The 21,104-nt window shown below is 37.0% G+C and overlaps 1 protein-coding gene across 1 annotated transcript; it reads left to right on the forward strand.

Annotated features, from left to right (window-relative positions):
- The first annotated feature begins 764 nt into the window (after positions 1-764).
- On the forward strand, positions 765-13,001 carry LOC120314818 (vasoactive intestinal peptide). The gene is made up of 7 exons (XM_039358308.1): positions 765-958; positions 2,539-2,655; positions 6,731-6,871; positions 7,093-7,197; positions 8,417-8,551; positions 9,031-9,151; positions 12,690-13,001. The coding sequence occupies exons 2-7, from the start codon at positions 2,549-2,551 to the stop codon at positions 12,696-12,698; spliced, it is 618 nt and encodes a 205-aa protein (XP_039214242.1). The 5' UTR covers positions 765-958; positions 2,539-2,548; the 3' UTR covers positions 12,699-13,001.
- Positions 13,002-21,104: the final 8,103 nt, after the last annotated feature.

The following is a 21,104-nucleotide window of genomic DNA, read 5'->3' on the forward strand; positions in this document are numbered from 1 at the left end:
AGCATTGTTACTTGAATATGGCCTACTGATAATTCCAAAAGAAAGAAAGGCCAGTCCTCTCTTTAATTCTGTTCATGAACCATAAAAATTAAAAGGGAACATTCTCTCTGGTAAAACTGAGAAAAGTAGGGAATTCTACTGAGGGAGATAATCCTTTTTCTTCCCCATGCATCTTTAAAGTCACATATAGATTACTCCAAGACTGTTTTGCAAGCTAGAATGCTTGGGCTTATTTTCATATCATATTTGTTTAATTTCCTAAAAATCATCTTAATATATACTCCAACTCTGGATCACGGCATTTAAACAAATGCAATGCTATTGAATATATATCAAATTTCGCTCAATTCTTCTGACAGTTCTGATGAACGCTTGTAACCATCTTTTTTTCTCAAGGGAATTTGGAAAGGGGTACCCATCACAATTAATATTAGTTGATAAGGTTTCTGTCTTACCAGCCTAATTCCACGTTTCCTAAAGCAGTTGAACACTTTGCCTGGCCCAATGTTACTCATCTTGAGTTGTTCACAGTCAAGTGATAAATCGACTAATCAGAGAAGGAGGGGGGGTGCCTTCCCTTGAATTAAGTATGAACTTCCTTTGTCTCATAATATCCTTAACAAAACCATGATGGATATTTCCATATACCCCCTGGGGAATGTGACGTCTCCTGCATAATGCGATCGCTGTTTCTGAAGTGGAAAAGTGGTCCTGTGTATATAAACCTATTAAATGAGGCAGCTGGAAAGGCTGCAGTAAGCCTGCAAAGAAAAGCAGGCTGGTAAACTTCAGACCAGCAGACCAGATACTTGCCTTTGAATACTCTGCTCAGTATCTGAAGAAGAAAGTGTGGCACACCGAAGAGAAATTCAGCACCTAGGAGAGCTCCAAGTGTCCCTTGTGCAAAAATCACCATTATCGTATTTTTGAGGAATCCAAAAGTCCATCTTCTGGCTTGGTAAGTAAAAGTTGATAGGTGTTCATTTTAGTCTAGAGAAATATTTTTTCCCTAAATTCATTTTTAGATTTTTTTTATGTATGTTGATACGTTGGTATGACTAAATAATAATGCAAACAGTTTTCGCAACGAATTCAAAATATGAATTTCTCTTTGGGGATGATTTTCTGATTTCTCTCTCAAATAACAAAAGTTTTTCTTTTAAAAATGCCTATTTCATAATCAGTAGTTCATATTCATTTTGAATTGTCTCTTTTCCTTGAATACAAGGGAATGTTCATTAGTCACCTTCTTCTGATCACTTAAACTATTTGCTTTATATGCAATTTAAGAGTTTTTAAATAAATCATGAAGACTTTTTTCCCATCGTTTTTCACATTCACTACTAGTTAAGAAATATGTAATTTCTCTAAAATTATTCACTTAAATTTCAGTGGTAATCTCTCTCTCTATTTTTTATATTAACTCTGTTTTTGTGGTCAGATAAAATGAATAGTTTTCAGTTGCAGAACAATGTGAACATATTCCTGAGTGGAAGCTGTGTTAGACTGTGACAGTAAAAACAATAGACAATTTTGTAGCAGCTTGAAGATTTATATGTTTTTTATAGCAGAAGCTTTGTTTGGTCACACTCTCCCTTGGATAAATATTTTCAGGAGAATGGATCACCATCACCATATAAGTTCTTTCTTGTCTCTAATCTCAGAGCTCTTTATGTGGATGTTATGGACTAATTTTCAGTGAGTTTAGTGTTGTTTTAAATGTTTGGCTCTATTTTCTGTTATAACTTCAAAACAAGCGCAGCCAGTGCAAGTTCTTTGATGCTATTTTTAACAACAGGATAAAATTACTTTGAAAATCAAGATGATCTTAGTTAATATTTTGACACTTTAATTATATATAATTAGCAAAATTGTTTATCTGTCAATCACTCTATTTCCGCCCCTTCCCCCATATTCTCTGAACCTCAACTTCTGCTTTTTTATGTCAGGATTCATTTAAAATTTCTCTGCATGCCATATGCTTAACTTCAAGAAAGAAAGCATTTATCAAGTAGCAGAGCATAGCTATGATATTCAATATATTATCAATATTATTCATATTACTAGGAACATTTTTTCTTATAAATCAGCAGATTCTTCTGTGTAGACCTGCATAATAATTCCTATTGCAGATATTCACCATGAAGAAATTTCTGGCCTCTGAGTAGTTTAATGAAAATGTCTAGTCCACATTCTTAATTCATAATTTGAGCTATAAATGAGCACAGGTATAAATACACACACACACGCACATGCACACGCACATACATGCGCACACACCTCTCTCTATCTATATATCTAAACCTATATTTATATCTATATCTATTGCAGATCTCATTTACTGTAGATGTACATCTCTCTCTCTCTCTCTCTCCCTCTCTCTCTCTCTCTCCCTCCCTCCCTCCCTCTCTCCCTCCCTCCCTCTCTCTCTCTTTCTCTCAGTGGTACTGATTTTCCAAAACAACCTCCTTCTGACAAGATCTTTATTTCTCAAGCATTGGACACTGATAGTGTGTTCTGTTGTTTTTGCCAATCCAGGTCAAAAGAGATGGAACACAGAAGTAGCTCCCATCTTCTCCTCTTTTTCACATTCCTGTGTGTTTTCTGCTCTCAAGTCATTGCATTGCCTCCTTTAGGAACATATTCAGCTATAAGGTAAGAAAACCCTAAGCAATCTTTTCTACAGCTGATAACATGAGTTGCAAATTTAAGAAGTACTTGAATCCTATGGACTGAAATAAGACAACTGTTACTTATGTTGATAGCCAAATCTAATGGCAAATATTATTGCTTCCACTGTCAGAAAATCATCTAAAGAATGTTATACTACTTTTTACTCTTTAACAAATAGAAACTGGAATATTTATTTTGGTAAATACATTAGGCATTTTTGAGCTGTTGCAATTGGACTTTACCTGTATACATGGATTAGGGTAGAAAAGACAAATTAATTCAGTAAATATTAAAAATAATAATAATAAAGATTTAATCAAGGAATTTATCACCCTTCAATTTGGGTGTCTTTAAACTATTAAACTCAAGGCTTGGGTTAGTGGGGGGGGGGAGATAGATTTCCATATATGCAAATGCACATGCAACTGTAACCAGGTAATGTCATTATGCTTGTGAATATAAAGAATATGATCTTAGTTATTTGGAAAAATTTTAATGTACTCATTATATTTGTTTATGAGAAACTTGGAACAGTTATCATAAATTTGGTGCTCTAGGATCTGAATTCTGAGGTTGTTTTACATGGTTCCATTCATATAAAAGAGTACACTTTATTATATCACACATAAGAAAACAGACACACCTTCACTTGGGAACTTCTCTTAGCAATAAGTCTCAGAGATTAAAAAAAAACAACAATATTTGAGATATTCAGAAAGCATTTTATTATCATTCTTAAGAAGTGAAGCAGGGTTGGCCTAGTTAGTACTTACATGGCAGACCAAAAGGAAATATTAGTGTTATAATCTAGCCTGGAATTAGGAAAAAATCATTCCGAAAGGTGTACTACTTTATCAAGAAAACCATATATTATTCATATAATCACTCTGCATCCAGTTTTGGTCTCCACAATATTTAAAAAGATGTTGAGATTCCTGAAACAATGCAGAGAAGAGCAAGATAAATGATTAGAAGACTGGAGGCTAAAACATATGAAGAATGATTGCAGGAACTGGGTGTGTTTAATGAAAAGAACTAGGACTAGAGATGACATGTTCCAATATCTAGGGGGCTGCCACAAAGAGGAGGAAAGGTCAACCTATTCTCTTAAAGGCAGAACAGGAAGCAATAGGTGGAAATTAATCAGAGAGAGCCAACCTATAAATAAGGAGAAATTTCCTGACAGTTAGAAGAATTAAACAGTGGAATGGATTGCTTTCAGAAGTTGTGGTTGCTCCATCACTGGACGCTTTTAAGAAGAGATTGGACAATCATTTGTCTGAACTAGTATAGGGTCTCCTGCTTGAGCACGGGGTTGGATTAGAAGACCTCCAAGGTCCCTTCCATCTCTGTTATTCTGTTATGTAGTGGTATGTGGGAATGACTTTGACAGACAGGAGGGAAGAGGCACAGCCAAAATAACAGTGGGATAACTAAAATTTGAATCTGAAGGAAAGTGTCTCAAAAGGAATCCCTTAGATTTTTCAGAGAGCAAAACTGTTCTGAAAAATACTTTCAGACTTGCAAGAGTCTATAGCCCTATAATTAAGATAGAACTAGTATTCCTGGTTGTACTTGTCTGGATTAGTTAACCTCAATGTTGCATGTATAACCTTCTCTTTCACATGTTCATATGTATGATCCACAAATTGACTGGAGGCCTATTTATTTAAACCCACCATGGTAAGTGAACAAATAGGAAGTAGGATGGGGCAAATAATTGCTAGCTCACAGTTACTTTATATATTCCATTCTTTGAAGTAATGAGCATGAGAAAGCTGGGACTAAAAATAACAGAGTTGCCATAACTCATGTAACCATTGTTAGTGGTAAATGCCACCCATTATAACTCAGAAGAACATTTTATTTTCTAAAATCTTGAGAACATCATCATTAGATCCTCATTAGAATGTTTAAAGTAGAAATCCATCCAATGAAATGCACAGATTAACTGAAATGCAGGAGATATGCAGGAGAAAAATGATCAAATAAATATTTCATATTTTTACATCATGCAAATTTCACCCAAAACAACACATGAAAATGGTAAAAGATTAAGAAATCTACATTTTATAACCAATTATTTCATACATGGGATATCATCAAATGAAAAGGTATTTTAAATTACTAATTTATTAGTAATTTGAAGAGTCAGGCAAAAGATATTCTAAGAGAGTATTATGTGAGGGTGGAATAATTTTGAAATGCCATAATTGCCTTCAAAAGAAATATTTTTCCAGATTTTTTTTTGATACAGAAAAGAATTTCCCATGAAAAGGAAATTATTGCTATATTATGGCTATATTATATCAAATCACCTATTAGTTTTTTATTAGTTCTAGGAAAGGTGTTAAGGAAATATTTAGGATTATTAATCTGTCTTTCATCCATCTGTCTATCGTCCGTCTGTCCGTTCATCTGTCTGTCTCGCTGGCTAGCTGGCTATCTACTTTTATGAAATTCGTAACAAAGAATCAGGATTCGTAACAAAGAATTCCTGATCTAATATGATCCCAGAAATCAGCCCCTTTCCTGTTTTATTGTAAGATTAACCAAAATTAGTAGCCTTTGCAGCCATCAAAAGAAGAGTTCCTTGAATCAAACTTTGTCTCTACGAAGGGGAAAATCTGCATTCTGTGGCTCCAGCGATGTTCTCCTTATGATCACAGAATTGCATATTTAATAACTAGGGGAAAGTTAAAAAGAAATAGACATTATAAGAAGTTCCCTGTTTCAGGCAAAACATTCAAGGAAAGCAATAGAATCTTATAAACATGGGTAGTAGTTAACAACTAAATGTCATGACATTCAGTCTGTAAAAAAAGAAGCATATGCCAATTTCTCTAAGCCTAAGCTTCAAATGGGCATTTTCCTAATCATATTATCAACTGACAAATTAGTAGAACATTAATTGGAAGAAAGCACATTGAATTATTGATAAAACAAAGGTCTTTGCTTGCCCAAATGTTACAGAAAGTAATATACACATTTTAATAAGACTGAAAAATTTGTAACTGAATTAAGTATAAGAGCAGAGAAGCAAATATTTGGAAGACTTTAAAACAAGTCATACTTTCCCAACGTAAGGCTAATTAGCAACTTCCAGCCAAGGAACTTTCTGAGTGAGTTTGGGAAAACTAATCATTCTCGTGTAGGAACATTGGCATCCTTCTCACCATTAGTTTCTACTGTCCAACATGAGCTTTCCAAGCACTATTATTTTACATCTTTATTGCAAACCTTATCTTGGTCCCTCTTGTCAGGTAAGGAGGAGAAGGAGGAGAGACCTAATCAATTTATATTAAGAGCTGATTCATGGCTACCACCAAGGACCATATGTCCCAAAACTGGCACTTCATTTCTTCCAATAGCATATTGAAAATAAATAGATGTAAACATGTTAGAGCTAAATTTTCAAGGTCATCTTATATCATCCCCTTTTTCCACCTCTCACTGTGGGAACAATGGAACAAAAGAAGGATGTAACAGGAAAGCAGTATTAAGGGCAGCAAAGTGTAAGTTCTGCTTATATTTTTGGTTTGTGTACTCAGTGGAAAATTTTTAGAATCCTTATTCATAGAGTAACATGCTGAAGTCTGATGAAGATACTTTCTACAAGGAAATTTTGTACTGTATGTTTTGACAACCTGGCTTCCACATTCATATTTTAATATTTTTACGTTCATCCTGTTATTATATATAATGAAATGATAGAATGGGGACCTCAGTTCATATCTATTTACTGTCAGATGTATGTGTTGTTTTTCCACATAGCCCATCTGAATGAAATTGTCCATATTTAATTAACCGATCTATATCACTCAGTTAAGCAAATGATTCAAAATCTCACATTGTTTCAGTTCTGTTTGGAATATTCTGGTGTGAGAGCACAGCATGTTTCCCTTCTGCTTTTAGACAATGGAGAAATATGCCACCATTATGATATGAGTAGGTGACTTTAAAGTATCTTCGAAGTCCTTGTCTGTAAGAATGCTCTCCTTCCAAATCATTCTCAACATTTTTACCACCCTATTTCCCCTCCTTCAACCTTTCTCAGATTAGGAAACAGAATACCATTTGATGGACAAAGTGAATCTGATCACACCCAAAATTCATTAAAACCTGAGGCTGACATTCTTCAAACTACCGTACCTGAAAATGAGAAGTTCTATTTTGATATGTCCAGAGCTATTGACAGGTAAAACTTTTGATCTCTAATAAACACTGAAAAAAAGTCTTTGTGAACTAATGTTGATAAGTTCATTGAGGCTTTCTGCTCTGAAGTTCTACATGTCCTATTTGAAATAAAGACTTTGCAATAAGGAGTCAATTCACAGCATTTTTTGTGCATATCACCAATACATATTCATTTTTATTTCTGTATAATAATATTGATCATACATTTTAAATCCATTATAGAAATACAAGACATGCTGATGGGCTCTTTACAAGTGGCTACAGCAAACTTTTGGGTCAACTTTCTGCAAGAAAGTATTTGGAGTCCCTAGTTGGAAAAAGGATTGGGTAAGTGATTGTACCTTGTGTTTCCCTAATGCAAGTTACCTTTAAATACTCCTATATATTTAATATAATCCAGAATATTTGTAACTTTTTATATTTTGTATTAATGATAAAGAGGTTTGTGATGGTGAAGAAGAAACCTTTATTTGAACCTAGTAATGAAATTAGAAATATGAATTATAACTGACGAGATATTTACAGTATATTACTACACCGTATCTTTGTTATTGCAAAGAGAAGAAGTAGCAGATGTGGCAAGGAAGACCACACAGCTCCATCTGGTACAACTGTCATGAACTTTCCAGGAATGGGAGGACCTTCTCTCAGTTACTCATGTCTTGACTACATGCTGCAATAGACTATATGTAGGGTTGGCTTTGAAGACCATTTGGAAACTGTTGGTTATTTCACAAAGGATCTGCCCGACACCACTGATGTAGGAGATGACTAGTCTGAGCTTGAGAGGAAAAAAAAATTAGAGGATTGTTCTACATGATTCTTTGAACACCTGGGGAAAAAGATGGGATATAAACCTAACAGATGAATACATGTATTAGAGAAGTTGAGGTGAGAAAAAAATAAATAAAGAGAGCTGCTGGAAATTTCTGAAGCTAGGACATAACTTAAGAAAAACTCTGATAGTGTGCCATATACAAAATATGGCCGGTAATGACATGAAAACCTGCCCACTGTGACTTTGCAATTGGTACAAACAAGTTACTTTGAATAAATTGTGAACAAATGAACTAAACTGTGAACAAATCAATTCAGAACACAGATGCCTCTGGTAAAGCAGAACACCAGAAACACCCTGTGCCTTGGGTCACCTGCCTTTTATCCTGAAAAAGTGATATCAATAATTCATTTGCAGTGATTTCACTGCTGCACTTAAATATGCGGGATACTTTGTGGATGGCACCTATTGATGACTATTTCAAGACCAATAAAAAAAATAATTATTTGCCACATTGCCAAAACTCCACATTTTATACTTGGACATTCCTTCTAGCTATAATTTTCCTTCAGGGTCAATGTGTTCACTAACCGAAGAAACATTTAATCAAGTGTCATCCATTAGAGCAGAGGGTAAGATCAAGACAAGTGATTTTGTTGTTGTTGTTTTAAAAATGAGAATTACAATAAAAGTATGAGTGTTGACTAGCTTAGTCTTTGAGAGGCTTGTGCATTAATATGCTTCTTGCAACTCCATTTTTACTTGAAGAAACAACAACCCCCTTGATGAGCAGATGCCAGTCAAACGTCACTCCGATGCTGTCTTCACTGACAACTACAGCCGTTTACGAAAACAGATGGCGGTGAAGAAGTACCTGGACTCTGTTTTAACTGGGAAAAGAAGGTAGACAGAGGAAGTGCCTAAAAATATCTGGGTTTTAAAAGGATCCGACAGCTATAACCCATTAACAAAATCTTCTTTTTAATGTATTGAAAAACAATTAGCAACAGTGGCTTTCTTCTGGGGACAAATTATCATAAAAATAGTTTTAAAGCACAGCAAACTGTGTACTGAAAAGAAAGGGGAGCATGACCCGTGCGTGTTTTCTATTTGTTATTTTTTGACATCTTTCTGCATGCAAAGGAATTAATTAGCAAAGAATTGGTGACCTAACTCTCAAATGGTTTTATAATTACTAAATAAAAAGCTTTGCATTGTGTTTCCATAAAATAGCTATACATTATTTTATATGACAAAATTATTTGAGATGTATCCTTTCAGTAAAAAGACCTATAATGTTCGGCACAATAAAAAGCAGAAGCACGAAGATTATTACGCTCCTGGGATTGAACAAAATGTGCATTGTTTCTCTGCCATTTTAGTCAAGAAGATCTCAACCCACCCAATCTTCGGGATGAAGTAGAATTGCTTGAACCAGCCTTCTCAGAAAATTATGATGATGTGACTGTAGATGATATGGGTCTTCTGAACCGCCTCCCACTGGTAGGTTGAAATTTGTTCCCAATAAGAGAAATCACCTGACCTTCAATCATTGACACCCATGACATGGCTACTCCTCTGCAAAAAAAACTCTCTTAAATTATATAACTTCATATCACAAGAAGATAATTGCAGGGCTTAAAAATATGTAAGCTAATGAAAATTAGTAGTTTGACATGGTTAACTTGCTCAGTTTGCTGGGATTTTTCTTAAACTGTTAATATTAAGCTGAAGCTCAGGCAAGAATAATCTCTTTGAATATGATTGCACAAGTGCTTCCCTTTAATGAGATAGATAGAAGATAGATGATAGATGATAGATCAGGGGTCCCCAATCAACGGTCCATGGACCAGTACCGTGGACCAGCATGCCAGCAACCCATCCGCACAAACAAGCAAAGCGCCATCTGCGGGATGCAGGCAGTACACTAAACCTTGTACCCTCTGGTCTGTGGAAAAAACTCTCTCCACAGAACCAGTCTAGTGCCCAAAAGGTTGTGGACCTCTGTGATAGATGATAGATAGATAGTCCATAGCTTTTTTCTTCATATCCTTCTGATTAGTTGAAATTGAATTTGTAGCTGACAATCCCCAAAGTTTATCCTGACATACCACACCTGCACTTCCATTGTCTCATAGCTTGATTAGCTGTCACTGTCAGACTGAGTTCCCATACATATGAAACTGAAATTATGTAATAGTGCTGAAATTATGTAATAGTGAGTTGCTCTGCATTAAGCCAGTCAAAAGTGATCTATGAAGGAAAATACAAGACTCTCTTCGGTGGGTTATGAAGTTAAAATGGATCTCCTTGCCTAGATCTTTTGTTGGAGATGGAATTTAGTGAGACAAAGAACCTTATGAGACATAAATGGTGGGAAATGACATATCTTGAGAAGGTATGTACAATATATGTGGACAGACAATGGGAAATACAATTTGTACTTAGTTCAAAATATTGGCTATGCAATATCTTAACAAGCATATGCCTATTTAGGATACCAGCCAGCTAGGCATGCTTTCTCTCAGGATGACATTGATTAATTTAGTTCTAAGCATGTTCTATACCCTTTGAGTTGCTTCCCCTTGATATAATGTTCTATTATCCTTTTGGGGATCACTTTGAGGTAACCAGGGTAGGGAAGAGGCATGTCTTGACAAGTGGAGAAATATCAGATCCTACTTGAAAGACATTAAACTAGACTATACATGTAGCATTGGAACATAAAAAGCAGCAATGGTGGATCAGGCTTAAACCCTGTCTAAGGGTTTAAACCCTATCCAAGGTGATCAATTTAATCCCTCTATAAATCATAACAACTGCTTCTAAGCATTCCTAGTCTTGTTCCTGAGCAACAAGTATTGAACAAACAGATATCTGATACTGGATGGAATATATGGCAATGGCCAGTAATAGCCTTATCATCCATGAATTTGTTTAATCCATTTTTAAAGCTGCCTGGTGGTAACCATCAAGACCACTCTTTCTAGTAAGTTTCTGAATACAACTCTATACACTGGGAGCAGCATTTTTTTCAGCTCCTTTGAATCTTCCACCATCCAGTTTTATTTGAAGAACTTTAATATTTATTTTTTGTACTGTAATATTTTAATATTACAGTACAGAAAATAAACAACCTCTATAATAAAATAATACTCTATATTTTCTCCCTGTTCCAAAAGAGAGGTTAATCTTTCAGCAGCTGCCATGAAAGCCAACCTATAGGATCAACAGGTCAGAACAATGTTATATAAATGGGACAAACAATAAACAAAATGCAGGCAATTAGTACTTTTATATTTAAAGATAGTGATGTTGAGAATATTGCAGATGTCAGAACAGAATCTTTCAAGAATTTATTTAGTTTCTACCATCCTTCAGCTACCTTCTACTAAAGGTCCTATAAAAACTATCCATGTTCAGAATTCTAAGGAGTCCTAGGAGAGATGAAAATAAGCAACTTTGGCCTCCAGAAATGAAAGGAAGAATGAAATGAATTTTCTCCTTTTTGCCTGGAAAACAGAGTAGCTTCTTATGGATACTACTTTCCCCAGATTTTGTCCAAACCGTGGTTCTTCCTTTATTTCAATGTGAGGGTCCAGAATCTAATTATACTGTAGATACAATGATTTATACAGAGGCATCAATTGTTTTGGACTGTGGCTTCCATCAACCCAATTAGCATGATCAATGGCTAGACATCTGTTGTCATTAGAAGGTGTTTAGTCCATTATCCCAGTCTATTTATGACAAAGCATCCAGAAGAAGCATTATGATCTAAGAGCATCCTTAGAAGTGTATTGCCTGTATTCCCATATTGAGGCCATCAGCACTATAAAAGACTTTGCGTGCAAACTTGGGGAAATCATACATAAAGTAGGATATTCTAGCTCAGGGGTCTTCAAACTTGGCCTTTTTATGACTTGTGGACTGGTGTGCCTCTGAGGAATTCTGGGAATTTAAGTCCACAAGTCACAAAAAGGCCAAGTTTGAAGATCCCTTTTCTAGCTGATCATAGATCTCCTTATAATGCAATTTGCACAATTTCTCTATTGGCTGAATTACAGACAACCTAAGAAAGTATTTTTTTTATTGAATTGACTTTTATTCTAGAGCACAAGCAACATGTCATAATATTATTGTTGTTGTTAGTACTACTGCTATGGATAAAATCTCTTAGTCTAATAGAAGAGTTGTATATCAACAGAAGTATGGAGCTTGCAAGTTTTATAACATTAAGTAAGAAAACTTGGCTCAAAAAGTTGACTTAAGAAAACCTCTCACCCTACAGTAAAACTGTATCAAGGGACGTTTTTATTTACTTATATAGTTTGTTTTAAATATCATTTTCCTGTTGACATGAAATGGAATTGATCCAGCACACAATTTCTACTAGTTAAGCAGGAGAGGTGGCACACATTAACAAATCTCTCCTAACTCTGCAACCCATCACATCCCCCAAACCCACTTGACAGAATTAGAATAAGAATATCTGACTGTTTGGTTGCCAGGAGTTCTGTTATTTGTCCTTGCAGCTGAGGACTGCATGCAATATGACTGTAGTGCAATTATATCATCACAGAGGTGGGGCTGGAATTCTCATCCCTTTTCCTTAACTTGATGGGTTTCATTTTTTAAAAAAAAAATAAAATAATCAGATTAAACATTACTGGCATAATATATATTTTTAACTTCTTATTTTGAGAAAAATAGAACACAGCAGAAAATCATGGTGTAGTTTGTCAAGACATTTCAGGCAGGGGATCATGGGGAGTGTCCCATGGGGAGGGACCCATGTGATCTGGCCTTTATGATTTTGCACCCACCTTTATTCTAGGGGAAACATTGCAGTCAGAATCAAAAATCAGCTGATGAATATTTCTTTCAATTTCTGGAAATACGTAAAAATCTGAACCCAAGCTAACAACGCTCAATTAGTGAGACCAAATTTTTAAGAAATGTTCATTAAAATGTCTTGCACATTTAAGCTTATATATATATATATATATTGTTTTCTTCCTTTCTTTTTCTCTCTCTCCAGAATCTCTGAAGACGACTCATTTTAAAAAAAAAAAAACTTCAAAAAGTCCTGGAAAAAAAAATCCTAAAAAAAAAAAAGATCAAGCTATTTTTTTGAGTTTCTCATGGTATTTGTTTTGATTTAAATAATGATTTTATTATTTAAATCAAAACAAATATATATTGTGGAGTGAAATTTGTGATATTTATGTTTCTTATATAATAAAAATGGATGTTTACACTGTAAATAATAACTTAGAGTGATCTGACTGTACATACTGTATGTATGCTGATTTAACTCATGCAAATTCTCTGTCTTCTGATGCTGTAAGTCTGTTACTTTGATGCCTGCAGTTTCAGTAAAGACAAATAATGCAGAGAAGCAAAATATATCAAGTTGCTGTTTATACCCGATACAGAAAAAGGATTAGGCTCTTTGCTGGATAATTCAGGGATTTCTGTGTTGTCCTTTCCTCATCCTTGCTATCTCTGCCTTAAGGGAGATGCAGCCAGGTATTTCAGAAATATGCTGCAATAAAGCACGAAGGTATCCATACAAAACCTGGCAGCATTTGTCTACCTCCCACCATCTACAGTTCATTTAGTAACCATTCAAAGTAACAGCATCACTGAAAAAAGTGACTTATGACCGTTTTTCACACTTACGACTGTTGCTGCCTGGTCACGTGATCAGAATTTGGATGCTGAACAACCGATTCATTTTTGTGACGGTTGCTATGTCCCGGGATCACTTCACCTTTCTCAACCTTCTGACAAGCAAAGCCAGATTCACTTAACAGCCATGTTACTAACTGAACAAGTGTGGCAAGAAAGATCGTAAAAATGGGGCAAAATTCGATAAACAACTGTTTCACTTAGCAACAAAAAATTTAGGCTCAGTTGTGGTCGTACATTGAGGACTACCTGTATAATAAAAGCTTGCAGTCCTGATTTTTAGCAGGTCAAGGTCCTGCCCAAGCTTGGATGGAAGCAAGGTTTTTCACCAGATCAAATAGATGGTGTTTCCTTCATGTCAGCAGGCAAATGGTGTCCCTAAAGCACAGGGTATCACTCAAGACAATAAGAAAATAAGTTAATTGAATTTGGATGGAACATTGGCTTGTCACTGGGAGCAATATTTAAAACCCTAGCAAGATATAGTAAATAAGAGAGTATTTTGATGGGATAAGAATGTGAATACAAACACACACACACACACACACAGATACACAGACCCATAGTAGGTTGGTCATGAAATTACTTTCCCAGAAAGTGGCAAACCAGAAGATGGGAAGTAGAAATCTTGTGTATACACTCTCTCTGCCTGATTCCCAAGTGCTTCTCCAGCTTGACAAACTTTGGTTTACTGACTTAGGCAGCATACTGACCTTTTCAAGGGATAAGCCTAGCTTCTGTGGAGCCAGCAAGTGAAGCCTCTTGAGACATGACTTACTCAAATAGTCATTGATTGTTTTCACCTGGAAAAAGCCCAGCATCCATAAATAAACCACTTGCCAGTTCAAGGCCGGAAACTGACAAGCTAAATATTGTTTCAGCTAAATTATTTTTCAACATAGGTAGCCCTGGCTTCAGTTTCTAATATTGACAGCTGCTAGCAACCATATTTTATAGTTATATTTTGTATTCTGATGGTGCTCTGCTTATCTTCAGTGGGAGAATGTTAGCCCCTTGCATCTTCTTTCATATGTAGATGCTAGCTAACTTCCAGGCAGATAGCAAGTGAGCAATGAAGTAAACTGTAAACTGTAGACTTTTCCTCTCCTTCCTTCCTGGAATTTGAAATAAAAACCATCCCAGGCTTTTTTAAAAAGCAATGTCCCAAAGCTTCTAGCATCTGGACATCTTTATACCCTAAGTGTTACAAAAAGTGGGTGAGACTTATAGGAAAATAAGAAGGGGGCATTGGAACAGGTTAGAATTGCCTGGAAAGATATTCCTTCCCAGCGTGCCTGGCTGAGGAATTCTGGGAATTGAAGTCCACAAGTCATAAAAGGACCAAGTTTGAAGACCCCTGGTATAGTGAGTGGTAAGCTGGCCAAATTCATATCCCAGATTGTTGCTTAGGCAACCAGGTTGGTCTCATGTTGTAGTTGCTATCATTATTACCAGCAGCAATCAGGCAACATCCTTATTCCAGTAAGGGTATATTTAAAAAAATTACCCCTCTTTCTTTCCTAACACAGTTAGTATTAGCATGCGTTCAAGACTTTCTGGAGCCTTCTCCAGTATAAGGGAGAAATTGATGCATGAGACAAGCTACAGGGAAGACTTCGCCTGATGGAGCTGCTGTCATTCATTTACAAGATCTGAACCAGCATATAGTATGTTAGCATTTGATCAGGACTCAGAAACCATAATATGGTTGGCATTTGATTATGTAGTCTTGAGCACTCTGATTTATTTTTTTAAAAAATATTAAATTAACATGATATAACAGCAATAGTATTTGTGCAAATCATGAACACTGATTCAATGCTCAGTACCAGTAAAATTGGAACATTGCATTCAGTGCATATGTTTGGGTACATGTATATTTTGGTTGGATTTGCTGTACATACAGTACTTCAAATATAGTCTTTGAAAAAAACCAACAGCTATAGTTGGATGGAAATTCCTCTGTCCAAATAAACAATGACACTGCCATGAATGTTGTAGAAACTTCTCCAGCATCCTGCTGCAAGGAATTTTCTTTTCCAAAGGCTATCAAATTTCTACTTGCAGCAGAAAATCAGACCAAACACACATTTATCGCTTCCATGAAAACTTATTTATAAGAGTAGCAGTTTTTTTCTTTGTTGTTCTTTCAGGCATCTATTGGAATTGTTGCATTGTCATCAGAGGCCTGCATAAGGAATGGACAGAAGATAACAATAGGAATAGCACTCTGGTTTATATACCACCCCCTAGTGCTTTACAGCACTCTTTAGGCCAGACATGTCAAACTTGCGATGTCACGTGATGTCATGCAATGTATTGGAGCTTTTCCCCCATTGTTGGCAATGGAGTGGGCGTGGTTTCCCGGTGACGCATCCAGTCTGCGGGCCGGCAGTTTGACACCCCTGTTCTAGGCGGTTTACAATGTCAGCATATTGTCCTCAACAATATGGGTTCTCATTTCATTAACCTCAGAAGGATGGAAGGCTGAATCAACCTTGAACCCCATCAGAATCGAACTCCTGGCTTGCGGGCAGTGTTTGCCTGTAATGCTGCATTCTAATCACTGCTCCTTTTATCAATTTACCAAGCAAATTGTTAGCAGATTTCAGGAATTCTTAGTAGAGATGGTTTTCACTAGAACCGTGAGTGTTTCTGACTCTCAATCTTCTTACTATCACCGTAACCAATATTTCATCCTTAAGTTCAATTATTGGGGGAAAAATTGGGGAAAACTTACGAGCTTCCTGAAATGTTAACATAGATATTATTGGGTGCTGCAAATTTCCCTCTGTAGAGCTGGAAGCCCTCCTTTAACAATAAGGTCCTCTCATGACGGCGTACTAGCACTGAGCCAAAACTGAAGTGGCTGCATGGATTTCAGGAGAAATGAGGCTCTCGCCTTAAGGAGTGCTGCTTGACAGATTATCACATGGATTACCTATTGAATAATTAGCTTGCTGCTGGGTGGCTATAAAGAAATCCAGTTGAAACTACAGCTTGCATTATTACTCCGTGATTCATTCCATACTCCACAAGTTCCTATTCAGCCTTCATCCTCTGAGCCAACTTTTCAAAGAGTCAGTGTGGTTACGCATACTGGGTTCTGTAGTGCAAATCTCTATTCCACAATATTTTCCTTCAAGGCTGAGTAACTGGAAAAGGAGACTTATAGTATACTATACTAGTAGACAATCACTTAAATATGAGCCAGCAGTGTGCTGCAGATGCCAAAAAAGCCAACACAGTGCTGGGCTGCATTAACAGAGGGATAAAATCAAAATCACATGAAGTATTAATACCACTCTACAATGCCTTGGTAAGGCCACACTTGGAATACTGCATCCAGTTTTGGTCACCATGATGTAAAAAAGATGTTGTGACTCTAGAAAGAGTACAGAGAAGAGCAACAAAGATGATTAGGGGACTGGAGGCTAAAGCATATAAGGAACGGTTGCTGGAATTGGGTATGTCTAGTTTAATGAAAAGAAGGACGAGGGGGGACATGATAGCAGTGTTCCAATATCTCAGGGGCTGCCACAAAGAAGAGGGAGTCAAGCTATTCTCCAAGGCTCCTGAAGGCAGGACAAGAAGCAACAGATGGAAACTGATCAAGGAGAGAAGCAACTTAGAACTAAGGAGAAACTTCCTGACAGTTAGAACAATTAACCAGTGGAACAACCTGTCTCCAGAAGCGGTGAATGCTCCAACACTGGAAGTTTTGAAGAAGAGACTGGACAGCCATTTGTCTGAAATGGTGTAGGGTTCCTTCCTGAGCAGGGGGTTGGACTCGATGACCTCCAAGATCCCTTCAACTTTTATTATTATTATTATTATTATTATTATTATTATTATTATTATTATTATTGTTGTTGTTGTTGTTGTTGTTGTTGTTGCTGCTGTTGTTAGTTATTGTTATTGTTTTTGTTGTTGTTGTCGTCAGGTTACTTGCTTTTTTGAGAGTACTACTAATGGACAGTATCTTAACTAACGAGGCAGCTTTTTGATACTGGATCATGCATAATATTACCTAAGAAGAACAAAGGAGCATTTCACACACACACACACACACACACACACACACACACACACATGTACAACCAATGCTTTTCTTCTCTATATATTTTTTAATGATCTAATTAATCCTCCAGAAATATTGACCATTTGAAGTGGTATTTAATTACAGGTAAGTCCTCGACTTATGACCACAACTGAGCCCAAAATTTCTATGGCTGAACGAGACAGTGGTTAAGTGAGTCTTGCCCCATTTTACGACCTTTCTTGCCACAGTTGTTAAGTGAACCACTGCAGTTGTCAGAAGGTCACAAAAGGTGATTACATGACCCCGGGACACTGCATAAATATGGCCTCTGAATTTTGATCACATGACTGTGGGGATGCTGCAATGGTCATCAGTGTGAAACATGGTCATCTCATTTTTTTTCAGTGCTGTTGCAACTTCAAATGGCCACTAAACAAAATGTGGACTACCTTTATACACTTCTAGTTGTGGAATGACTCACAGAAGTCTGGCAGTAGAAGGAAGTACCAGGATCATGTAGTCCAACCCTCTGTTCAGGAACACCAGTTAAACCATCCTTGAGAGGTGACTATGCAGTCTCTTCTTTGAATCCAGCAGAATGATAGAAATGGCCCGTATAAAACATAAATAATTGTCCTACTAAAAAAATATCAAAATTTGCCAACATATGAAACAATCCACTGCACTGAAAACTTCATTCATGAATTCTGCTGTAGCAATATTAGAACTGACTAGAGAGTGGGCCATTTCAGGATCAGCTTACATTTGTTGGGGGGCAAAGTATTCCAAAATTTTATTTATTTATTTATTTATGAGACTTATATACCGCTTTAAGTGCAAGCACTCTCTAAGCGGTGTACACCAGTAAGCAATGTATATATATATTTACATTGCCCCCAACAATCTGGGTCCTCATTTTACCTACCTCGGGAGGATGGAAGGCTGAGTCAACCTTGAGCCGGTGAGATTTGAACCGCTGACCTGCTGAACACAGTCAGCTAAAGTGGCCTGCAGTACTGCACTCTAACTGCTGTGCCACCTCGGCGCAGCATCCAATAGAAATATTCCTAACCCATCATTACCTGCAAGAGACAATAATGTGCAAGAAATAAAGTGCACACTTTCAAAACACCAGAGCTCTTCTCAGGGTAGATAGCATGTCAGGCAAGGTGAATGATGCCTAGGTGTGAAAATAAACTGACTATTGTTGAAGCTGTAGTATCTGCATAAGTTCACTCTTTCAGCATGAAAAAGCTGAGAACCATCCAAATTAGACTTTATCAAATGCCATTATGGTTTCAGTATCACTTATGACTCCTCTGAGAGCTACTGGGATGAGGAAATCAATCACACCAGAAAATGCTTGGTCCTCTGTTCCTGAGACTTATTTTTTCAAATAAATAAATAAATAAATAAAATAAACCTGTTCCCATTCTTATCTAGAACACGTCATCCTAAAAGAGTCTACTGCTGAGAAAGATGGAAGACAGATGGAAGAAAAGAAGATAGCAGTAGCACTTAGCAATAGCACTCAGACTTATATACCTGCTTCACAGTGCTTTACAGCCCCCTCTAAGTGATTTACAGTATATTGCCCCCAACAATCTGGGTCCTCATTTTACCGACCTTGAAAGGATGGAAGGCTGAGTCAAACTTCCAGTAAGAATTGAACTGCTGAACTGCAGGCAGCCGGCAGTCAGCAGAAGTAGCCTGCAGTACTGCATTCTAACCATTGCGCCACCACGGCTCAAGATCAGCAGCAAGGTGGATGGACTCCATTACGGTAACGATGAGCACCCCAATGGAAGACCTAACAGTAACAGAATTAGAAGGGACCTTGGACTTTCCAATTCTGGTCCTTGGACCTGAACCTTGGACTTGAAGGACCAGGTTAGGGATAGATTGCCATGGTCGAAAACCTAGCCATCTGGCGAACAGAAGTAAGAAATGACTTGATGGCACGTAATCAATCAGCCATGATCAGTCACACTTTTGTCACAGGAAAGTGAATATTTTAGAAAATTAAGCGGATGTTTCATATGAAAGGGATAAATTCTGAAACCAAGTCCTCCAGCCTGAAACTCTAAAGATATGTCTGCAGATCTAATACTTCAGAGAGCACCAAGTTAGAAAAGACTACATTTAAGGATTGGGGAAAGATAGTGTCTCATATTATTTGTGCCTGTGGATTAAGGCTATGACACAAGCAGCATAGCTAAAGCCAAGGACAAATAAAAGACCAATATTATCCCTCGAGTCCTGTTCCACAGCTATCTGGATTGTGCAAGAGTTATAGCAACCACAAATCACTGCTGGCTGGTTAAACCTGTTGTAGCACTTTTCCTCTTTGGCTGATTTCAGAAAAGCTAAACATGGTTTCATCTTGCTTAATACCTGGATGGGAGATCACTGGGACAGCCCAAGACTGTCACCTAAACTGGGAAGAAAATAAAGCAAAAGCATCATACATCCTACAAACCACTGCACTCATTGGAAAAGTATATTAATTTCAGGGCTACAGGTAGTCCTCACTTACTGACCTGTTGACTTATTCAGTGACTGTTCAAAATTATGATGACACTGAATAACATTATTGAACTGAATGGGAAATCCCTCTCTTCTTCCTGAATCCTACCCAGTGGTGGGATTCAGCCAATTTGCACCAGTTCGGCCGAACCGATAGCTAATTTTTTGTTACCCAGGCCCAGAGTGGACTTCCAGAAGTGACATCCACACAGAGAACCGGTTGTTCACATATTTGAATCCCAGCACTGATCCTACCCCATGAATTGCCAGCAAGAAGGAGTGTTCAGATTAGGTAGAGATGAAAGCCTGTCCCCAGGTTAGGATCACTGGCAATTTATGAACAATATCATCATCAGCAAGAACAAAACCATCTGGCATTCAAAAGGAAACCAAGTGATTGACATTTTATCAGAGGAAATTTGAATGTAACTTCTTTTGTTGGCTACATCATCCCTATTCATCAAATTGTTACTTTAATGGTGCAGAATAGAGGTGGGATCACCTGGTGTCCTACTTTCCATTGTTATTCTGTTGCTATTATTGACATAAAAGGATTAAAGCTGAAATAACCAAAAGTCACTCCCTTTTGGGACTATCCAAGCAAACTATCCTCAGGATTGTTTTTAGGAGCTGCTTTTGATATATAGATTTAAGTATAGATGTATATAGTAGATTTTTGCCTATCCTTCCATCCTATCCTTATTTTTATTGTCTTTATTGTTGCCTATCCTTCCATTCCCCCCCCCCCACCATCCAGTCTCAACTATTGTGGAAAATGGAAGGACTCTTACCAATTCCAGAGGGTTTTAGCAGAGAGATTTATTGCGCAGGTTCAGAAGTAATAGCAACAGCAATTCTGAACCCCGAGGGCAGGTTCAGACTTCAGTTTTATACTTCCCTTTTCTCAGGAACAAAGGAATATACATTGAAATATACATTGTAATACATTAGATTCGTTTCTCACGGGTATACAATGGAGAGTTTGCTACATACATTGTATCCAAGTACAATGTGCATTAGGTTAGTCACATACTACTAACACAGCACTATTTCAGTAATTATGCAGACACATCATTATTCTAGTGATTGTTCACATTATTCCACATTACAACCATCAGTGCCTATCCTTCCATCCCGCTCACCATCACAACTGATGAAGCTGGATGAGAAGCGAAACATTTTCTTCATCTTCCT

Source organism: Crotalus tigris, unplaced genomic scaffold (assembly GCF_016545835.1).
Source record: "Crotalus tigris isolate CLP2741 ecotype Arizona unplaced genomic scaffold, ASM1654583v1 scf7180000019007.31208882:3723066, whole genome shotgun sequence".
In the NCBI taxonomy this organism is placed as follows: Eukaryota; Metazoa; Chordata; class Lepidosauria; order Squamata; family Viperidae; genus Crotalus; species Crotalus tigris.

Excerpts from the sequence above, each read along its gene's own strand:
- LOC120314818 (XM_039358308.1), top strand. The coding sequence starts at position 2,549 with ATGGAACACAGAAGTAGCTCCCATCTTCTCCTCTTTTTCACATTCCTG. Across the intron at positions 6,872-7,092 it reads ATGTCCAGAGCTATTGACAG|AAATACAAGACATGCTGATG; the intron begins GTAAAACTTTTG and ends AATCCATTATAG. Across the intron at positions 8,552-9,030 it reads GTTTTAACTGGGAAAAGAAG|TCAAGAAGATCTCAACCCAC; the intron begins GTAGACAGAGGA and ends CTGCCATTTTAG.